This window comes from Papaver somniferum, chromosome 5 (assembly GCF_003573695.1).
Source record: "Papaver somniferum cultivar HN1 chromosome 5, ASM357369v1, whole genome shotgun sequence".
Lineage (NCBI taxonomy): Eukaryota > Viridiplantae > Streptophyta > Magnoliopsida > Ranunculales > Papaveraceae > Papaver > Papaver somniferum.
Window position 1 is genome coordinate 1786384 of NC_039362.1, and position 22500 is coordinate 1808883.

The 22500-nt window shown below is 38.0% G+C and overlaps 2 protein-coding genes and 1 pseudogene across 3 annotated transcripts; all 3 read left to right on the top strand.

Annotated features, from left to right (window-relative positions):
• Nucleotides 1-2560: 2560 nt before the first annotated feature.
• LOC113277208 (ribosome biogenesis protein BMS1 homolog) lies at nucleotides 2561-8534 on the top strand. 2 transcript variants are annotated; one of them, XM_026526362.1, is made up of 9 exons: nucleotides 2561-2774; nucleotides 2876-3062; nucleotides 3198-3316; nucleotides 4228-4421; nucleotides 4608-4818; nucleotides 4898-5146; nucleotides 5247-5486; nucleotides 5596-5745; nucleotides 7528-8534. In XM_026526362.1, exons 1-9 carry the CDS (start codon nucleotides 2571-2573, stop codon nucleotides 7666-7668), a joined length of 1695 nt encoding a protein of 564 aa, XP_026382147.1. In that variant the 5' UTR covers nucleotides 2561-2570; the 3' UTR covers nucleotides 7669-8534. The 2 variants fall into 2 exon arrangements, with proteins under 2 accessions (XP_026382147.1, XP_026382148.1); XM_026526363.1 differs by having other exon boundaries at nucleotides 7531-8534.
• Nucleotides 8535-13458: 4924 nt separating this feature from the next.
• On the top strand, nucleotides 13459-15121 carry LOC113277169 (annotated as a pseudogene).
• A 3186-nt stretch (nucleotides 15122-18307) lies between these two features.
• Nucleotides 18308-22353, top strand: LOC113277170. Its single transcript, XM_026526329.1, has 10 exons — nucleotides 18308-18840; nucleotides 18952-19307; nucleotides 19506-19723; nucleotides 19880-20065; nucleotides 20150-20330; nucleotides 20385-20701; nucleotides 20792-21431; nucleotides 21561-21583; nucleotides 21654-21728; nucleotides 21868-22353. The coding sequence occupies exons 1-10, from the start codon at nucleotides 18308-18310 to the stop codon at nucleotides 22351-22353; spliced, it is 3015 nt and encodes a 1004-aa protein (XP_026382114.1).
• The last annotated feature ends 147 nt before the right edge of the window (nucleotides 22354-22500 follow it).

The following is a 22500-nucleotide window of genomic DNA, read 5'->3' on the forward strand; positions in this document are numbered from 1 at the left end:
TTTAATTTTCAGCTCTTTCCCTTTTGTAACAGTGACACTGTAACACTATTACAGCGTTACAAACTTCAATTCTACACTATTTACATCAATAAAAACACCTATTAATCCATGGATACATCTTGTGAGTGTGTTTTTGGGATGAGGAGCTAAACCCATTAGCTGAGACGACGGAGGAAGCCATTGGTCCATATTGATTGGTATAATTCTAATTTTATTATTTATTTGCAATATTATTATTTGATTATTCGCATGGAATTGAATTTGAAATATTAGTTTTTATTGAATAGTTGTGAATTATTTTGATGAAGCATGCTGGGTTTTAAAAACTTTTGATGTTTTATACTTTGTGATTACAATTATTACTTCAAAAATATATTTGAGGCAAATATTAGAATTATTTTTAAAGATAGAATTGCATGAATATTATTTAGAGTTTACTATTTAATTGGTCAATGGTGGAATCCTAGTCTTGGTATTTTCTCTAAAGGTTTGAACTATTTTATTTATTTGCCTGTTTAATTTAAATCTAGAAAAATTGTTTTCTTCACAAGTCTGAAAAGAACCTTTTTACCACTACAACTACAATCACTTTTGAAATACCATCAAAAGCGTGTACAACTGTCTATGCTTTTCGTTAAAAATTCGGTTTTGTTCTTTGGACCTTCAATTCCAATCAGAACTAGGCAAATAATGGCTCATTATAAAGCTTACAAATCATAGAAAAATACCAAGTGTAAAAAAGAACAAAATATTTCAGGTCATTTTTACGAAAGCAATATCAAGTCAGAACTAGACAAATAATGTCTCGCTCAAAAGCTTACAGATCATAGAACAATATCAAGTGTAAAAAGGAACAACATATTTCAGGTTAATTTTACGAAAGCAAAGCGTGTACAACTGCCTATGGTTTTCGTTAAAAATTATGTTTTGCTCTTTGGACCTTCAATTCCAGTCAGAACTAGACAAATAATGTCTCGCTAAAAAGCTTATTGATAATATAACAATACCAAGTGTAAAAAGGAACAAAATATTTCAGGTAATTTTTACGAAAGCAAAGCGTGTACTGCCTATGCTTTTCGTTAAAAATTTGGTTTTGCTCTTTGGATTCACAAACTCATTCATGTTCACATTATCATCCATGCTCTTTGAGGAATTAGAAGAGTGATGAAAACAGTTGGAGATTGAGAAATGAGAAATTCTTGATAGATTTAGAAATTCTTGTGTGATTTGAAATGAGATTGAAATTAGGTATTTATAGAGGGTAAAAATGGTAGTCGTTGGATGAAGATCTGATAAGCGATGATCAGACCGGCGTGCGACAGCTTGACTATCGCTGGCGCTTTTATGACCACCAAGAGTTGTTATTATCGTTTCCATCGCTTGCTGGAAACTCCATCGTATATGCCTATATATTATTTCCAGCATATAGGCATATGAGTTTGGAAGTTTGGAATACCCATAATAAATGCATATATGCCAAATATCATTTTTTGGTATGTGCATAAGAATAGGCTTAATGATGGCAGTCACAACTTGGAATTTCAGTCTCAGACGTTGAAGTTAATTATGCCATAAGCAGAACAAGCCCCACTTTGGGGCAACAACGGCCTGAGGGCTACAAAACCTGAAATGTTATTCACGTAAGTTGTAGTGACAAGATTTTAATAATGTTCGAATTATGAAAATTTCAGAAGAAACAACTTTTCCCTCTCTTATTTACCTAGGCTATGTTTAATTTTTTTCTTTATTTTTACCTCATTCTCCTTTCTTCTCTATCTGTTTCATTGTTTCAAACTTTCATCACACACCACATCTGTGTGCATTATCACCTTTAGTAGGTACTACGCTGCCAGAATGTTAGCACCCACTGCCTCTTTTTTTTTTCCTTTCCTTTCTCACAACCATCATTAACTCAGGTGGGGTATTAGGTACTGATGTTGTAAATATTTTTTTTGCTTGAACAGTCCTTTTTTGCCCTAATTTATGTTTTCATAATGGATGACCTCCATGTTGGTAACGGGTTTCTATAGTTTTGAGTAATTATGATGCTAATTATATTTAATTCTCTGAAATGAATCCAATGCCCTTTAATTTCTAGAATTTGTACATTATAACAACATATTATGGTTTCATTTAATTATTAATGTTATGAAACAATGATTTTCTATTTCCTGTTTTTGTGGAAAAAAATTATGGGAGCAAAAAAAATTTACTTTGCTTCGGGGTTGAAAAGATTTCAGGAACGGCCCTGACTTGATTCTCTCGCTGATAAGACTAACCATTATTATAATAATTAGTTATGGGCAAATTAGACATTATAAATTATAAAGGGGTGTCTGGATTTAGTACTGGGTGACCTTATGTTGTTTCTAGTCGGGAGAGGGTAAGATTTTGGGAGGCCCCAAACATCGGTTCTTGTGAATACATGTTGTAATCCATAATGGGATTTGTTGCGGTTTGGCCCATAGACCGAAACCGGATTATGTTAACCGTTTTTCTATGAGTATAAAAAACCTAAACCTAAACATCAGAATCTTCTGTGTCTCCTTCACCACAGCAACACCGCCTCAATGGCTGCTGCTTCTGCATCTTCTACCCATCGTAGTCTTTATTCCTTTTATCCTTATTCTATAGGAAACACCGCCATACGGTCTCGTCATCGACATTATTTTTCTTCACCTCGTGATCGAAAACGAAAAGTGGGAGATTCCTATATAGAAAATGGAGTTTCATACATACAGATCTACAAGAAGATGAAGAGCTGTGATGACGAGGTACACTCTCTTTTGATTTTAGGGTTTTCAAATTTTATTTTCTCGCAAAATGATTGTCCAGATCCAACTTGTATTGATACTACTTCTTGTGTCAATTGTAGGTATCTGCTAATGATTATCGTCACCAGGATGATCCAGATCCTACTGTTGAAGAAGAACGACCACCATATATTATTGGTGTTCAAGGACCTCCTAGGGTCGGTAAATCTCTTTTGATTAAGAGTTTGGTCAGTTTCTATACCAGGGGAAATCATTGCGACATGGCAGGGCCTATCAGAATTTTAGCAGGTATATTTGTTATTTCATATCTTGATTTGCTTCATTAGTAGTCTTATAAATATTGGGATTTTCGGAAGTAGTGTTTATCATGGTCTCTTAGACAAGGGTCTCATGATATCTTTTTGGTTGAATGTGTTGTCCTAGGCGAAAAAAGACGGATACAGTTTGTGGAGTGTCCAAATAACGTCAATGGCATGATTGATGCGACAAAGTATGCCGATGCTGTCATATTTGTTGTAGATGCAGGTTATGGGTTTGAAATGGTATTCTACTCTTATCCCTTTTGTTTCTTACCCTTAATTTTAGCGATACACTATTTAGAGTAAAGAAACTTGATTCTATGGCTTGATTCGGAGATTTAAACAACATTTTTAGTAATTCATCTTATTAAACAAGTTAGTACTCTACTATTGAGCTTATTCTGAAGAATGAGTTCATTTAATTTCTTGATTTGATATATGCCTTCTAGGTATGCAATGTCTGTAGGAAATTTAATTAGAATTGGTAAAGCTTGTTTGGACATCTTCCCTGACACCATCTAAAGAGTACAATATGTATGGAAGCAGCTTTAAGTGAGAATGCTAGTCCAGAAAAGTCTACTACTTTAGACAAAAATCAACAGCTTCAAGCAATTTTATGATGCATACATGGTTAGCATGATTTTGTATGTAAAGATGTATATGTAATCTGCTTTATTCATATGGTTCAGCAAGATGTAGTGGAATGGTTAGCATGTAAATATATATGTAATCTGCTTTATTCATATGGTTCAGCAAGATGTAGTGGAATAATGTGTTTGGTGTAAGAATATGAGTTCATATTGTGACGCCTAAGCTAGAATAATTGTAAAAAGTGGGTTGTAACATTGTCATGATGTACTGTAGAACTGTTAACTTAATAGTGAAGTCTAATCGACACCTGTTAGCTTGATTTTTGAGGAAGTAGTCTGTGTTCTGTTATGTTTTGATTTTGTTTGTATTGCTTACATTGATGTTCAACCCTGCTATGTGTTTATGTGGAGCATGGTTACTAGGATACATGATGTTGTGTAAGCATTCTTGTAATTATATTATACAATACCCCTTAGACAAAATCTATCATAAGAGCTGGGCAATTGAATTAAAAGTATGTTCAATCCTCAAACGACTAATTAAAATGTCTTTGTTGATTTCAGGAAACATTCGAGTTCCTTGAACTCTTAAAAGTTCATGGGATGCCCAAGGTTATGGGGGTGCTTACATATCTTGATACCTTTAGAAACAAAACCATGCTCGCAAACACTCAGCGAATCCTGGTAGACCAATTCCAGACTGAGATATGCAAAGGAGCACAAATATTTTGCTTATCTGGTCTTGATAATGATGAGATGTAAGTTCCTCAGATGAATACTGAAAGTAGCATCTCTTAATTCTTATCCCTATCTTTGTTATTGTTAGTTTCGTTATGGTCGAGCCAATTTGTAACCCGAGAGAATCACTTGAAGAGGAAAAATAAAGTATATCCAAGGAATTCCAATCAAAACGTCTTATTTAGCTTGCAATATGATGTTAACAGGTATTTCAATCATGAGATTGCCAAGCTGGCAGCATATATATCCACCATGGAATTCCGTTCTTTGTCATGGAGGGATGCACGACCTTATCTGTTGGTGGATTACTTTGAAGATGTCACTCAAGAGACGGTCCAATTGGATGATGAAAATTGCTCAAGAAAAATCATCCTAAAAGGTTACCTTCGAGGTTGTTACATCGAGAAAACAACTAAGGTATTTCTGGTGACAGACTTTTTTTTTTTTTTATTTCCCCACTCCGTTTTGAAATTAGAAAAATACTTTCTGTTGCCAGGTGCATATTGCTGGAGTTGGCGATTTTCCTTTAGCTTGCGTTACTAAATTAGCCGATCCGTTCCCTTTACCTTCTGATGGGGATATTAATGAGTTAACTTGTATGGAGATTGGGTGTTTCAGAGCAGGAACTTATGTAAGTTTTGAGTTGCATAACGTCCCATTTGAGACAGTCAAACATTATGATCCTTGTCGGCCTGTTCTTGTTGGAGGTATCAGTCTTGAAGAAGAAAATCTTGGATATATTCAGGTTCTACTTCCATATTTGATTGTACTTCTTTATTTTATTGTTTCGAGAGACTCTATGTCTGTTTACTGTAAATGGAAATGAATTCTGTTTCCTCTTCCAGGTGAAACTTAAACGACATAGTTGGCATACAAAGTTATTGAAGACCAAGGACCCTATAATTGTTTCAGTTGGTTGGAGGAGGTACCAGAAAAGACCTATTTATGCCTTCAAAGGCCGCCATGGAAGCTATCAGGCGCTTAATCACACTCCGGAAAACAAGCCCTGTCTTGCGATGTTCTGGGCCCCCCTTGCACCTCTTGGTACTGGGCTTGCTGTGGTGCAAAGTCTGGCAGACAAAAAGGTCTGATGTTTTTTGTTCATGTTTGGTTAAAGTTAATTTTATAATGCTTATATAATAATTATCATTCAGTTATTTCGGTTTCTGAACTGATTTTTTTTTGAATTTCCAGGCAGCAGTTCGGTTTTTAGGAAAAGCTTATGTAGTTGATATTAATCAGGGGTCAGTGAAGATAGTTAAGAAAAGCAGGAGGACTTCTCTTTTAAAGGATATGTGTACAAAAATTCATACTACTACTGGAATTTGTGGGAAAATTGATGAGGTTTGTGTTCGTAGTTATGTTCTCTAATTTGCATCTGAATTATATTTACTTTTGTGCTGTAAAAGTTATGAATCAGCAAAATGTTACTTGAGACCTTTAGTGTGGTCTATAGTATCAAATTGTGCTTACAGTATACTTAGTTTGAGACCTTCAATGTCCAAATTGTGTTTGCTTACTTTGAATGCTACTGTTGTATCATGTTCTATGCAACGATTTTATTGCTTTATTTTGTTTATTGTGCAACCCGACCGCATATGGGAAAGCGGGGTGAAAACCTCTGGGTGTCAACTCTCCGTGCCTGCCGACTATGAATCGTTTCATAAGGTTTATACTTTTCTGTGGCTTTAAATTGTGAATCGTCTTTATGTGAAAAGTGCTAATGTGGTTTATTTGTGTTTTTTGAAGACCTATATAGACCCATTAGAACCCAAGGACCACGAACTACTTAAGCTTGTGGTAGAGGCGAACCGTTTAAGATCTGCCAAGGGTAATAAAAAATTAGTAGAGGATAATAAAAAATTAGCCGAGGATAAGTTTAAAGAGGTGGAAACTATAGTTGCTGAGAGGAGGAAAGAACGAACATCAATTCTGAGACGGGATTCGCCTGAACAGTTGCGTGCGGTGAGGTTCCGTAAGGTAAAAACTGACCCCCACCCACCCCTTTTTTTTGTTTTGGTATGAAAGAAGAAGAAAAATTTAATAGATGCTTCGGAGTTTACAGACTGAGCGTCCTCAAGAAAGTTTCCCTTTAATACTGTTATAAGTTTTCAACTCTACTTAGGTTTCTGACTCCAAATTTAGGTTTTTCTAAGTTTTAGGTATCTGACTCTATGCTTTAGGACCTGTTTTCAGTTTTGGGTTTCTGACTCTAAACTTTAGTTGATCATTCATCAAGATTTGTAGTTTTGTGGATTAAATTGCTCTCCTGGAATGCCAAACCACACAGCTCTAGCATAGTCACAATCCACAACACATCTGAACCAGTTTCAGATGAAGAACAACAAAACAGCTAACATCAATGTTACTCATAGTTCCACGCTTTAGTTCTTTCGCTTTGTAGGAAGAATGTCAGTTAATCATTTCAATAGAAAATGTTGTATTCTTGGGATAACTTGAAGATTCCAAAGCACTTCCAGCCTGAATAATATTTTACTTCAGAATTAGTAGATTGAATGTTGTTATGTTGCTCATATAGCTTCCTGTAAGCTGATCTGACCGAAAACCTTTCAGAATTGGTAGACTGAATGTTGTAATGTTGCTCATATAGTTTCCTGTAAGCTGATTTGACTGAAAACCTTTCTCGTTTCTCTAGGTTCCAAATGACACAGTCTTGTTGATCTTGACGAATTTGCACGCTTACAATTTTTGTAACAACTTCATATGGAAATATGTCCGATAATAGATTGATATTCCATGTAGAGCTATCAACATTTAAAAACAGAGGGATTGTAGTAATTGCATAGGGATTTGGAGCATTCTATTTGGGTACTGGGATCCTAACATAGTTCCACGCTTTAATTCTTTTGCCGTTACCCACTGTCCATGAAGTGTTTTCTTTTATAAATGGGATTTCAGAGCTTTAACCCATATGTCATCCATGCAGATTTAGCCAGCACAACTCTGTTAAATAGTTGAAGGTCTTTATGCTTGCATAAATTCCTCCAAGATATCTTGTTATCGCTTTCCTTACAGTTGATTGCTTTGCATATATTCTGGTTTAACTTTTTTGGTTTGGGGTATAATGAAGTTGTGTCTGATTAGATTTGTACATTTAACTGGCAGAAGGAAATTGAGAAGGAAATTGAGGAACCACGGCCGTTGCCGAAGGAAGATCGGGCACTACTACTAGCAGAGTTTTTAAGGAGATTCAAAGAAAGAGAAGAGCTGAAGGCAAATGGCACTGCAGAGTGTCAAGTCTATTAATAATATATCCCTGCAGCCTTGTCTATTAGATTAAATTAGTTACTTTGTCTGTCAAGAGGTAATGTACTGGCATCGGATCTTATGTTACACAAGAAATGTTGATTGTATAGAATTTAGTCAAATTCCCGTCGTCATTGGTTGGAGTATTACAACCCCGTGTATGAATCCTTGATTAGGTTGGATTTCTTCTACCATTTAGTGTTTTTTTGAGAATTCCAAGGCTGAGTAAATACCTTGTTGGCGGGTCAGCTTGTCCCCAACAAAGAACACAAGTAGCAGACAACCGCTGGTGGCTGGGTTGGGACATCGGCTCGTTGGACCCAAGCCGGGGCGGCTGTTCCGGATTGGACACCATCGGTAGGGCGGGATGTACAAGGTAAGGATGCTTTGGGAAGTGGATTCAATCTAATAAGCGGAGGATCGAGACGGAAAACCGAACTAAGCAATCGGCATCGAGATGGGTCGAGCGAAGAGTGCTCCTCTTGGCAACAAGGGCGTTGAGGCGGTCGGGCCACGCCGGCGGGATATGATGTCCGCAGCACTCACGGTCTTATCAGGGCGGATTAGCTCCACGCCCGAATACACCTAAGCCAAATGAGCATTACGGGAACAAAAGGTCTCTTATTACTGGAGTGGAAGGATTGAAGGGTACAATAGTGATTGAAAACCGTGGTTAAAAGCGTAAGAAATTGAAATCCCCGGTCAGAGTCGGCTATGCTGTTAGGGAGACTGCAATGGCCTCTGAAAGAACTTCCCAATTAGTACTTCTGTAGCCGACAAACCCTTGATGGCTGGGAGTTAGCTGAATAAGTTGGGGCTGGGCCGGTGGATAAGTCAATGTACATTTTCTTTTTAATGACCTGTAGCCCAAGTGATGAGTGCTAAAAAGTGCATATTTCTATATATTTTTCTTGGCATTTAACTCATCTTTTGTGCATTAATTCTACATTTTATCCTATATTCTGTATTTTCTTTGTTTTCAAGAATAAATATTTTTATTAATTAATTTTGCATTTTTAGGTAATAAATAAAGTTTGGATGAATAGCGGAGCGAAAAGAGCAGAAAAGTAGTGAAAAGCCGGGAGGAATTACACAAGGAAGCCGCGAAGAATGTTGTGCACAAGACCAAAAGGCTAGAAGTGGGCTTGAAGAGGAAGAATTGTTCTTAAAGAAGATATGGGCTTGGCATACCCAAGGCCCAAAACCCTCACCCAAACCCATTTTCTATATCCATAACCGTCTCCATTCTCAGCCGTTAGATGGGACTACATCGAAATCCTACGGTCGCTCCTTCATAGAGCATCAAAATCTGAAGTCTCTGCCAAACACCACAGCGCTTAAATTCCAAGCCTTCAGATTAGATTGTAGTTGAATCCAACGATCGCTTCTATGCCTGTGCATCAAAATTAAATACTCCCGATCTACACTACAGTACCTAACATCATCTAACACCGTTGACTTCGTTGTGTTTCAAAATCCAACGGTCGCAGCGATTCATCTCTCATCTCACCGTTAGATCTACCAACCATCTTCGCATCCCGCAGCTCAGAGTCACAGAACATCAAAATTTGATGAAGCCGCTCAACACTCTAAAAACCTAATACCCATACCTCCAAATCGACCACTTCTTCTTCTTTTCTTTCTTTCTTCTTCACCCATCCCTGTTGCAGAACCACCACCACCTACCCTGCCACTGCCATCGCCACCACCTACTCCATAGCCACCTAAACACCACCAAACACCTAACCCTTCATCATTAGCACACCCTACACCTCCCTCAACAACCAATTTCACCTCCTCTCACGCCACAGAAATCCTAGGTGTGAAATAGGTGAAATAGGATGATGAGATGGAGATAATCAGAGGCATGGAGAGGAGCAGGAGACTAAGGAGAAGAATGGGTCGAAGTAAGTAGCGTGTAATCGCATCAATTTGGGTAAGAATTTACCAAACCCTAGTTCTGTCAATTTGGGGGTTTTTACATAAATCCTAATTAGGTTGAGATAGAGCATGGAGAAGATAAAGTGGGTGATATAGGGTAGGTAATTGAACCTAACTGTGATTTTCTGTCACATTAGGTAGAACCCTAATGTCTACTGTTTTGGGAATTTTTGGGGTGAAAAGGGTGTAAACCCTAATTATGTAATTGGGTATAAAAGGGGATATTGGGTGAGTGTTGGAATCATGCCTGGATTAGATAGTGTGTCCAGAACTGTGAGTTCTGTAAAAAATTCCATTTTATGCTCTGTTTTTATCCTTTGTTCTTCACTGTTTTGCTATCCATGTTTTTCCATGTTCTGTGTATTGTTCAGTTTCTCCATTTGATGTAATGTGCTGTTGCTATCCATGTTATGTTTCATGTCTCCTGTTATGTTATGTTTCTGTAATATTTGTATCATGTTCTGTACTGTTTCTGTTATGTATGTTCTGAATCCCAAATGCTAGGACTAGATGAAATTATGAACCAGCTGAGATAGTCTTCATCATGTGCAGCTCATGTTCAGTGTTGCTAAGCCCTTAGACTAGTTGTGCTTTAATTAGACAATTAGCACTTTGGTAATTATCTTAGCTGTGAGTAGAATATCCCTTAGGTTAATGGTGGATTCAACATCCTAGTGTTCTTTCATCACTCTTGTTTACTGTCTCCCTTCATTGATGTTTTCTCAATTGTTCACTGTTAAACTTTCACTGTCCACTTGTTTTACTTCTCTAGTGTTTCTTTGTCACTTCTCTTCTTCTTTAACTTGACTGTTTTATTGTTTCTTCACATCACTTCCCTTGGCTTAGGCCTTGGTTTATTACACTGTCATTTTATTGTCTTTGCTTCACTGTTTATCTCCATTGTTGTTTGCTGTTTTATGCCTTTCTTATCGCTTGTTGTTCACTGTTACTTTGTTAGTTTATTCTTTTTCTTACTTGTTTCCACTTGTTCACTTGCTTCCACCTTGGCCTAGTGCCACTGCTACATTTAGTTTGCTCCACCTCCCCTACCATCTTCTTATTTCCCTGGCCTTGCTGCCAGTTCTGCTCAGTTGCCCTGCAACCCTGCCTGCTTACCTTCCTCCCCTGCTGCTGCTGCTTCTTCTCCAGCCCAGCCTTGTCTGCTGCTGCTCCAAACAGTTAGCTTAGAACCAAAGGCTAAAAGCCCAGGTTCAAAGTCCAGTCACTAAAAGCCTAAGGCCCGGCCACAGTTCAGGTTAAGGCCTAAGGCCCAGTCCAGTTCAGTTCAGTCTTGGGTTAATCTAGAAGCCCATTGACACTCAAAGCCCAGTGCACTTCAAAGGCCAAGCCTAGTGCACTTCAAGACCAACTGATCCCAAGCTCAGTTCACTTCATTGTCAAACAAGCCTATAATCCAAAGGTACCCAAAGCCCAAAAGGCTTCATAGTTAACCAACAACAATTTAGGAGCCCAAAATAGCTAGAAAACTCCAAAACACTCCCAGTCTCTGTGGATCGACCCGTACTTGCACGAGCTACAACTGACGACCGTGCACTTGCGGTATTACTGTAAGCCCGTTTCATTTCGCTTCAATTTTATACGCTTTCCCGGGCCCACCACCAAGCTGGATATGAACAACTTAAGTATGAACCCTGATTTTGGGCATACCAAAATCTTTCAAGGCATACAAAACAATAGTCTCATCTTGGGTGACCTTATAAGGGGTACCCTATGGGTAGTTCAATTATATACCCTTAATATAAAAATTTAAAATCAGTTTTCTAATCAAAATCAGTTTCCCTTAACATCTCTTCTTCCTCCTCCTCTAGCCGAACTCTTCCCCCTCCCGCGAAAAAAAAAATTCATCATCGTGATTAATTGTCGATTCGTAAAAATTTGATCATCGATTAAACTCAACCACATAATGACTCGTACAAAGAAAACTAGGGACTAGGCAAACCAAATCGTCTTCTAATCCATCAATTGAAGAAGAAGAACCAATTGAAGATGAAGGTGTAGAAACTGAAAATCAACCACCAATTGAACCAGAAACTGAACCAACTGCATCTCCAACTCCGGAAATAAAGATAAGAAAGTAAGTTTTACAAACCCAATCTCCTATTTGTTGTTTTTCATCGATTAAATGACGGTTATAGTGTTGGGTTCGGCTCAAAATTGAGTTGCATTTTTAGCCGAATTGTTCATCACAAAAGCTTCCTGTAAGTGTATATGAACAATTCGGATTAAAATTTCATGAAATTTCAAGCCGAACCTAGTCACAGATAGAGATGCATAGGGGTTCGGCATATTCGGTAATCATAATATGTGCCGAACCTAGCAGATTTATGAGGTTCGGCTATTACGATATTCTCAATATGTGCCGAACCAATAACAATATTTTAACCCAAAAAATAACAAATTGATGTTCGACTCATACGATTTTCGAAATATAAGCCGAACAAGTAATTATTATTTTATTGGGCTATTCAGGATGTTGTTCGGCTCATAGATGTGAGCCGAACCGTTCATCAATTGGTAGATTCGGCTCATAGATGAGAGCCGAACCTCAACATGTTTCGCCGAACCATGATCAAAAAAATCATCTAAACAACCTTTTATAATTCTGAAAATTATCTTAATCACTAAACAAAATATTTAATCACTAATCAATATTACTAACACTAATCGTAAAAGGCAGAGTTGCCATTAAAAAAAAATTGGGTCAAGAGATAATCTGATTTTGCTATTTCACAACCTTTTTTGTCTTCATGTGGTATGCCTTGAAAGATTTTGGTATGCACAAAATCAGAGTTCAAATTTAGCTCCAAATGCTTTGTCGTTTTCATCCCATCCTCAATACACGGAGGACTACCATCACGGTGTTAAGAAACCACCCCGCTGTGGCATAAAAGAAAGCATTCGAAAGAAATCAAGCCTCTGACCCAACCGGTAAGAATTTGTGCGCCACTTGTACTAGCAATATGTTGCCTCTTATCTTCTTCAGCGACAACTATTTGTTTGGATTATTGGCCGGGTCTAAATAGTTTTTCATCTGCATGCATGTAGCATTGTAAATTAGCATTACTAATGGATGGAACTACTGAAATAAGCGCCTTTGCTACTTTGTAAACATTTCCTCGTTCACGTCTAGCTATTTCTAGATAAATTTTCTTCATATACGTAAATCGTGAGAGTACTGTACGTATTTCTTTCTGCAACTTATATAAGTTCTTCGTCATAACATCCTCAACATCCTTGGATGATTAACATTTCAGCTCAAGAGAGTCAAAATGGTACGTGGAAGTTTTCTTTAGGCTGACAGGTCCCTTCATTTCTCTTATTTGCTGTGCGTGATGAGCATTTGGTGTGGAACGACCTCTACAACAATTATTTTTTCAGCTCTCTGTGCGTTCCACATGTTTTAAGTTATTTAAACTGGAAATGTTATTTGTTCCCGCAATGATGGCTATGGCGCTCTTCAGTTATATATTACTTACAAAACCCTTTCCCTTGGCATAGAAAACCTAAACAGAAAGGAAAAGTTTTAACAAGGAATCCGAATAGCAGTGAAACTCCAGATATCAGTGTTCGCAACCCATTCTACTGAAGATACCAAGTAAGGTTCATTGAGATGCCCAGTTACCGAGATCGACATGGATTCAGTAGCTCATAGTAAACAACACTTCCCACTGTTAATCAACTCCACTTCTCTTTCTATATTTTTGGCGTCACTAAAAGTGTCATCATGCTGGTGTTGACTTTCACAACGACCGCGCATGTTGGCTTTGACTTAATATAGGGGGTTAAAAGGTCCATAACATTTTCATTCAGGTACGTTATTTGCTGATGATGAAAGCTGGGTTAGATACGTGTATGATTCGTACGCGTAAGACTTAGATAAGTTGTTAGCTACGTTATTTCCGACTTTTTTTTATGGTTTTATCTCGATCTCTATTTCTGATGTTATTGAGTTTCGGAAGTCGTCTTCATGCTATATACCGTATATAACAATAACTAGAATTCCTAATCATCTAGCTTTTCCTTGATCGAAAAGAACTCTCTACATGTATATATATAAGGGTGTCGAGGCACATTGATATATTCCGCACAACTGGAATTGAACATGACGGACCAGAAGGTGAGATTTAATGTTAGAGGTAGAATCATTGAAACGACTGCAACAACTCTAGCAACTGCACGCCGAGATTCAATGTTTGGAGCTATGTTTGACGATGAATGGAAGCTTCAACCAAGAGGAGATGAATTAGTTAAACCAGAAGAAAAAGAATACTTCATTGATCGTGACCCAGATTGTTTTTATGTTCTTCTCAATCTTTTAGGGACGGGTAAGCTTCATGTGCCTTCTAACATACCTGAAAAATTACTCTATACGGAGGCTAATTATTATGGCCTTCTTGATCATGTTAGAACTGCAAAGTGGGATGATTTTGATAGCAACAGGTTAAGATGAGCGAGTACGGTCAGTGGTCAAGCTCCTGGTAATTGTACTGCGATCAGAGCAAGTCCTGACGGAGGTTGTGCTGTTGCTCATGGTGGCATCGTTCGTGTATATGACTGGATGCTCGAAGAACATCCACCGCTAAATCTTGAATATCAAAGTGTTAATGATATTGGATGGATGGATTCAGATAAAATAGTGATGAGTGTTCGCCAAAACTCGACTAGGCGTCCGGGAATGGGTGTTTTCAATTCTTTAACGGGGGAACTGAGGCACCGGTTTCAGTTGGGCGACGGAAAAGATCAGGTCAAAGGCTTTGCTGCCGGAGCTTTATGTTTTAACTCTGATAATAACAAGGTACTTGCTAGTTGTAGAGACATAAGTAATGAAGGAATCTGGGTGTGGGATCAAGTAACCGGAAAACTAACTGAAACAATGAATCAAGGAATCGGGGTGTGGGATCAAGTAACCGGAAAACAAACCGACTCTTTTGATTTTTGCCTTGGTGGTGATGCTGGAAAGATACAATGGTTGAACGGAAGTAATTGTTTATTTGTCGGCGGTCATATCGATTTTAAATACTACATGAATGTTTTGGATTTTAGAGATAAAAGTGTGGTTTGGTCGTGGCCTAATGGTACTAAAGCTTGTGTTACTAAGTCTCATATTTGGGATGCAAGTCCAATGGACGAGAGTAAATTTTGTGTGGTTGGTGATGGTGGAACTTTGGGAGTTTTAGATTTGAGAAGTACCAAAGACGGAGTTAGATGGAACCCAAGTAGGGACGTCAAAGGTCACTATCGTCCTAAGTTAACATGTCATGCGGGGCAGGTCTTTTGTTCCATGGGTGATGAGATATCTGTATATTATCATGGTCTTGATCAATGGGTTTTAACATCTAGTCTTGGAAGAAGTCAAGGTGGTTCAATTCGGGACTTCTCGATAGGTGGTGATCGCCTTTTTGCTCTTCACGGTGAGGAGAATGTGTTCGATGTGTGGGAGACTCCATCTGCCCCAATTATTTGATCAATATATATAGTGCAACAAAGTCGGGTTGTTTCTCTGGTAACGTTACAAAAATCGGTTTCTTCAGCGGATTGACCCTAAACCAGCTTTGTGAAGTAAGTTGGATTTTTTTTTTTGTTGATTTATAGTAGGGTTTGTTACCGAGAAATGAATGAATTCTTTTTAATGGTTCGACCGTATATGGGTGTGTCATAAAGTTGTTCTAGCAACATTCATGCATGCACACAAGAGTGGGCTCATAAGTCATAACATCCGACCAGTAATAGAATTTTACCTCAAACACATATATTCTGATGATGATTATGTTGGTTTGGACAATAACCTTTGTCTCCGCACGAACAAAGTTGAGAGTACCCGCACAAAGGCACTTCAATGCTTCAAGTTAGCTTTAGGTTTTTCGCGAGAGATTTGTGTAGACAAGATTACGTAGTCGTTAGGGTTCTGAAACTTGTATTTATGTGCCTCCCAATGACACAAAAAATGAACGTGATTGTTATAACAATAAAATCCAAACTACTTGGCTGGTAGGGAGTTACTACTTGTTTACTTTTTCTGGTCGTAATATTTGAGTCCTTGTTTTGTTTTTGTGCATTATAAGTATTTTGGGATATTACAAGAAGATAAGTTTCTTATATATAGATCCGTAGATTTCTAAGAGCATCTACAATGGACGACCAAAACTACAATTTTGGTCGAGAAATCAATTATAGTGGAACCGACTAAAACTAAAAACTGGAGTATATTTGGTCTGAAAGCTTGACCAAAACTATATTTGGTCGAGCGGAGGTTAAAAATGCGTTTGATTGCAGGCGCATATTAAAAGTTCGTTTGGAGTGGGACGTAGATATAAACTTCGCCCCAAGCATAGACGCAAATATAAAGTTTGTTCGACTGGGCCAAAGTATAATGTTCGCCCGATGGGGCGCAAGTATAAAGCTCGTATGTTGTCAGACCAACTTATAAACATGGTTTGTCCATGGATTTTAAACATACCAACTTATAAACATGGTTTGTCCATGGATTTTAAACAGACCAACTTATAAAGCTCACCTGTTTTCAGACGAAGTTATAATGGGCGTCTGGGTTAGGCGTAGCTGTAATCTTCGCCTGTGAGTGAGGCAGTTTATATGATTGTTTCGTTTCGGGCGCAGATTATACGTACGCTTGAGTGTAATTTGGTCGTGCCCGATGTGTTTAACACCGACCATAAACTAAAAAATACCTAATTTTTTAGTTTTTGCTCTTTGGTTTTGCTCGCACCATTTTGGATGCTCTAAATTAATATTTTCTGAAAACTACCTAAGTATCCGAATTTAATGGGTCTGAATGTCCAACAGATCTGTAAGGTTGTATTCGTACCTTACTTATAATCTGTTGGATTTAAAAATTCCCATCCGCTTCACACCCTTTAGTGAATGGTATACGGTTGGTCTTCAGTTTTCTCTCTCCTAAATTTTTCCCTCTCTGGCAAAAAGTTTAGGGTTTTCAATTTTTTTTCACTTTTTCTTTGATTTGCTCAATCATCCTCGGGTGATTTGAGATGGGGGATGATATTGATCCTCCCCAAGCGCGAGTTCTCACATATGCTGAAAAAAATTTAGGTAAAAAACAACTTCCAACAACTTCTGTGGATTTGAATACACTGCCAAACCCTACTTTGAAAAAAGTAAAACCGACAGTTGTGTTTCCAGTTTCTTTTTACGAAGAGGGTTGTGATATTTGGAGATTCAGCCTTATAAACCGTTTGAATTTTAAGGGAGTCAATTCTCAGGATGTGAAGAATATCTTTGAGCAACAATGGCAGCAAGGTCAGGGCCAAGTTCAATTCATTCCTACGAATAGAGGTTTCTTTATTATCAAGCTGCAAGCTAAGGAAGATAGGGATAAGATACTTAATGTTGAGGTTTGGATGTTTGATCAACAAAAGCTTAGCCTAATGGAATATTTTCCTAGTTTTGATGTGGATAAACACAATACTTCTCATGCTATGGTATGGGTTAAGTTCCCTGGATTGCCTGTTGAATTTTGGATTGAGAAAACGTTGTTGGCGTTTGGTAAATCACTTGGTACTCCAATTTTTGTTGATAAGCGTACATTAGATCATGAGTATAGGTATTACACTTCAGTTCTCATTGATATTAATTTCGCTGAACTTGATACTAATGGCATTCATATCATTGTTGGGGGTAAGGAATTCTGGCAGCCTATTGAGATTCAAAAATGACCTAAATTCTGCACTAAGTGCAAGATTATTGTCCATGTTGATTCTGAATTTAGGAAAAAACACAAGAACTCTGTGGGTAACGTGAAACAACAGGCTTCTGCGTCGCTGCAACAGGTAACAACTTGGCTATATCACATGATGCGTGTAGTAATAATGTTGTTGGGGATGGGAATGAATGGCATGATGCCAGACGTAGGAAAGGAAAGACATCTTCTGTCATACCAGTAGTGCCTGAGATTGTAAACGGGTTACCTAATGGAAGCCAAGTTTCCTTGGGTAATGGCCAGCGTGACAGGTTGATTAATAATCCTATTGGGAATCAGAATTCTGGTGTGCATGGCCAGCGTGCAAACGTTAACTTTGTTCAAAATGGTCTTGAGGAGGATGAAGTGTTACCGGGGAGTGTTCAAGTGGCCATAGAAAAATAGCTGCAAGATGAGTTAGCCAAGTCTGAAGCTATCTTTCGCTCTGCATATGTCGAATTGGAAAGAACTAGACAAAGAACAGAGGCGCAAATAGTTTCAGCTACTAGTGCTACGGAGGGTATGCCTAGTTATAAGTCACCATTGAATTCTGAAGCGAGGGAGAATAAGAATTCAATTGTTGATAGGACTGTTGTTAACTTATCTGACACTCCTTTAACTGATGAACTTTTTTTCCATGAAAGCATTGTTTCTCCAAATAGGTTCGAGGCTTTGAATGCTGAACTTGGTTTGGATGATGGAATTTCTTCTACTGTTGGTTTGGGTGTTCAAGAAAATTTACAAGAAGGTTCAGCTCCCGTGTTTAATGGGGACGTCTGGAACACCAGTTATCATGGCACACAATTGTGGTGGTCCACGCAATTTTGGAAACTCAAATTTGATGGAAAATACTTCTAAAATTGTTGTTGGTTGTAAGATTAAACTTGGTAATGGTAGACTGAAGTTTGATTCTACAAGGTTGGCGCAGAGAGTTAAGTTAACTAATAATCCCAAACCTGTTTCCCAATGAGAGTTCTCTTTTGGAACATAAACGGGATCGTGCGTGATGAAGTACAAGCTAAACTTAGAGAGTTAGTTAAGAAATTTAAACCTGGTATTATTGGTATTGCTGAACCAAGAGCGTCAGTTAATTCAAGGTCTGTTCGTAGATTTCGTATTGAAGGTTTCAGTAACTCGATTATTCATAACTCTACTGATACTTGTATTGGCAATTTGTGGTTGATATGGTCTTTGAATGTGGCTGATCCGGTGGTGGTAAACTGCTCTAAACAGGCTATTACTATTGGTGTTGATGGTGTCCATGTTTCTCTTGTGCATGCTAGATCGGTGCAAATTACTAGGCGTAGTCTTTGGAGGCAGTTGGATATGGGGTCTTTTCAAGTGTCGTGGCTGGAAATTGGGGACTTTAATTGTGTTATTCGTAATGAAGAGAAAAAGGGTAGTGCGGCTCCTAGAACCGCAGTAGTTAATGAATTCAGCGATTGGATGGATGACAACAGCCTCTTTGAAGCGGAATCTTTGGGTTGTAAATTTACTTGGTATAATAGACAAACTGGGGTTCACAAAATTATTAGTAGGCTTGATTAGGCGGTGATTAATGAGTTTTGGTTGAATCGTTTTGAGAATTGGCGGTGTAAATCTCTTCCTAGGGAAGTTTCTGATCATTCTCCTCTTATTGGTTATCCATTAATTAATGTGAGGCCAAGAAGAGCTCCTTTTCGTGTTCAAAAAATGTGGTTTGGGCATCCTGATTTTATGCGTATGGTTCATGATAGTTGGAAGGAAACTATTGTTAGCTCTCCGGCTTTTATATATCCTCAAAAACTTAAGCGGCTTAAAATTGCTATGAAGTTGTGGAATCAAGAAGTTTTCGGTAATGTTAATGTTAGATTGAAACAGGCGCAACTTCGTCTTGAAAGTGCTATTCATCTAACTGATGAGGATACTTTTGATGTGGACAAGTTGAATTTGATGAGGAGTGCGACAGTTGTGGTTAATGATATTCGTATGCAGTAGGCTACCATGTTAAAGCAAAAATCCAGAAATAATTAGTTAGTTGAAGGGGCCAGCAACTCTAGCTTCTTTCATAATTCTATTCGTATTCGAAGGAGTAGTAATACTATCTCGGAGTTAGTTGATGATAATGGGGTAATAGTAACAGATAATGACCAGATTTGAGACCTTATTGTGGGTTATTATTAAGCGAAGTTTAATGGGGATGATTCAGTTCCATTTAAAGAGATTTTTAATATTGATCATAATAGCATTTCTATGGCGGATAATGCTAAAATGGATCAGTTGCCTTCTATTGAGGAAATTCATGCGGTTGTCTTTGAGTTGGGAGCGGATAGTGCGCCTGGTCCAGATGGGTTTGTTGGATTTTTCTATAGGCATTGTTGGGAGATAATTCAGGAGGATTTGGTGAATGTTATTTTATTTTTCTAGTCTAATAAATTTATTCTGCACGGAGTGAATTCTAGCCTTCTTATGCTTTTACCTAAAGAGAGGGGTGTGAATACTCTTCGGAAATTTAGGCCGATTGGTCTTAGTAACTTATTTTTTAAGATTTTTATTAAGATTCTTGCTGCACGGCTTGGCAGTGTTTTGGATAATTTGATTTCTGAGGAGCAGGTTGCGTTTATGAAGGGTATGAATATCCATGAAAACATTAGTCTGGCTTCGGAGATGGTGAATGAAACGCAGATTAAGAGGAAGGATGGGAATGTTGGGTTGAAACTTGACATCACTCAAGCCTTTGATACGGTTAGTTGGACTTTTGTCTTGGAGGTGTTTAGAAGATATGGCTTTTTTGATAATTGGTGTGACTGGATTTACCAAATTCTAAAGTCTGCTAGAATTTCAGTGCTTGTCAATGGTAGCCCGGAGGGTTTTTTCAGTATTGATAGAGGTGTTCGTCAGGTTGATCCTTTGTCGCCTTTTATCTTTGTGTTGATTGAGGATGTTTTAAGAAGGAATATCACGAAACTGTTTCGTGAGGGCTTCATGACTCATATGGTTGGTATAAAAGGTACTGCTCCTACTCATTTATTTATTGTTGATGATATTATGATTTTTTGTAAAGGTAACATGAAGAGTTTGAGAAATCTGGTAGATTTTTTGGGTTTATATCAACGTGCTTCGGGTCAAACAGTTAGTCGAGAAAAGAGTAAAATCTATTATGGTGGTGGTTCTTTAAATAGAAGAGCTACTATTTATGCTTTTCTGGGAATGCCTATTTCTGTTTTTCCGCATAGGTATTTAGGGGTTAAGGTTATGCCTGGTGCCGTTAAATACCATCATGTAGCCAATGTTGTTGAGAATATTAAGGAGCAATTATCGGGTTGGAAGGGAAGGAAGCTTTCTTTTCAAGATAGAGTGGTGTTGGTGAAATCTGTGATAGTTAGTTATTCAATTCATAATATGGCTATTTATAAATGGCCAAGAAAATTTGTTTATGAGTGTGAAGTTGCTATTCTGAATTTTTTATAGTCTGGGGATTCTAAGGTGAGTAGATCTTTTGTTCTGGCTTATGACAAAATTTGTGCTCCTTATGAAGAGGGTGGTTTGGGTTTAACACAATTAGGTGTTATGAATAAGGCTCTTCTTATGGGTCTTTGGTGGAAAATCCGAAACTCTAAGAAAATCTGGGCACGTTTCCTTCGGGCTAGATTCTTTAAGAGAAATGGTAACTTGGTGCACTATATTAAATCTTCCATTTTTCCAGGGATAAAATGTGTTTATTCTTTGGTGGAGGATAATTCCAAGGTGTTGATTGGTGATGGCCGTCGCACATCTCTATACTATGACGTGTGGGTGGGTGATATAGCTGTTGCGGATATTTTAGAGGATTTTACTCTTGAAAAGTCTGTTTTGGTGAGTGATATGCTTTCAAATAGTAACTGGAATCTTAGTGAAGAGTGTCGTAATACAATCCTTGCTGCAGGTATAGAAGAAGATGATCTGCCAGTCCCATTAAGTGGTGTTGATTGTAATGTTTGGAAGCCATGTCAGTCTGGCAAATTTTCTGTTAAATCTGCCAAGAATTTGATTCGTAGGAGGTATGAAAATCTGGAGGGTGTGAATTTGATTTGGAGGAAGGCTATTCATCCAGTTCTGGCAGCGCGTAACTGTAAGATATTAAGGGGGACATGTGCTACTCTAGACAAAGTGAAAAGTCGCTTCAAATTCAGGTAGTCAGTAAGTGTTGTATGTGCAATTGCGATGAGGAATCTTTGGAGCATTTGATTTGGTATTGCAGGTTTGCGCAGAGGGCTTGGAACTGTATGTCAGACATCTTTGGTTTGCAGTCTAACGTGAATCTGTCAACAGCGTATAAAGTTGCTCATGGCAGGAGTGGTATGATCAAGGAGCTATAGCTTCTTGCAAATCTTGTGGTTCGGTCAGAGCTATGGCATACGAGAAACCGGTTTGTTTATGAAAATAAGAAAGTTTTCTGGAGCTTCTTTCGGAAGAGTGTGTTCAACCAAGTTCAGGATTACTCGAGAAGACTTAAGGGTTTCATGTTTAATACTATTGAGGACTTATTGGTGCTGGATTTCTTCAAGGTGGCGCATAGGAGTGTTAAGGTGACAACACCGATTGAGTACAGGTGGATTCCTCCGGCTATAGATGAGCTGTTACTATGCTGCGATGGAGATGTTCGTGGGAATCCAGGAATTTCCGGAGCTGGAGTTGTTGCAAGAGATCATGGTACAAATGTTATTGGTGTTATGAGTGTAGGTTTGGGTATCACTACTAATTACCTGGCCGAGCTTTTGGGTATTATTTCAGGTTTGGAATGGGCTAGACAATGGGGTTATGTGAATATTTGTATTCGTTCTGAGTCGATGAGTGCAGTCACCACTTTTTCATCTTCTACTATTCCGTGGTTCTTTAGACAACGTTGGAGTGCAGTTTCCTCTCATTACGAGGTTATAAGATTTGAACACACCTATAGGGAGGCTAACTTTGCTGCGGATAATATGGCTAAAAGAGGTTGTAGTCTACCTAATGAAGAGATTACACATTTTATGGGCGACCTGATTTCTTAAATTCAGTTGAATTACCACATGTATCTTATTTTCGTTTCAAATGAATAGTAAGTTTTTTGGGTTGCTGTGACCTCTTTTCTTACTATTCATTTTTCTTTGTAAATTTGGTTATTTATTAATACATTTCGGATTAACAAAAAAAAGGTA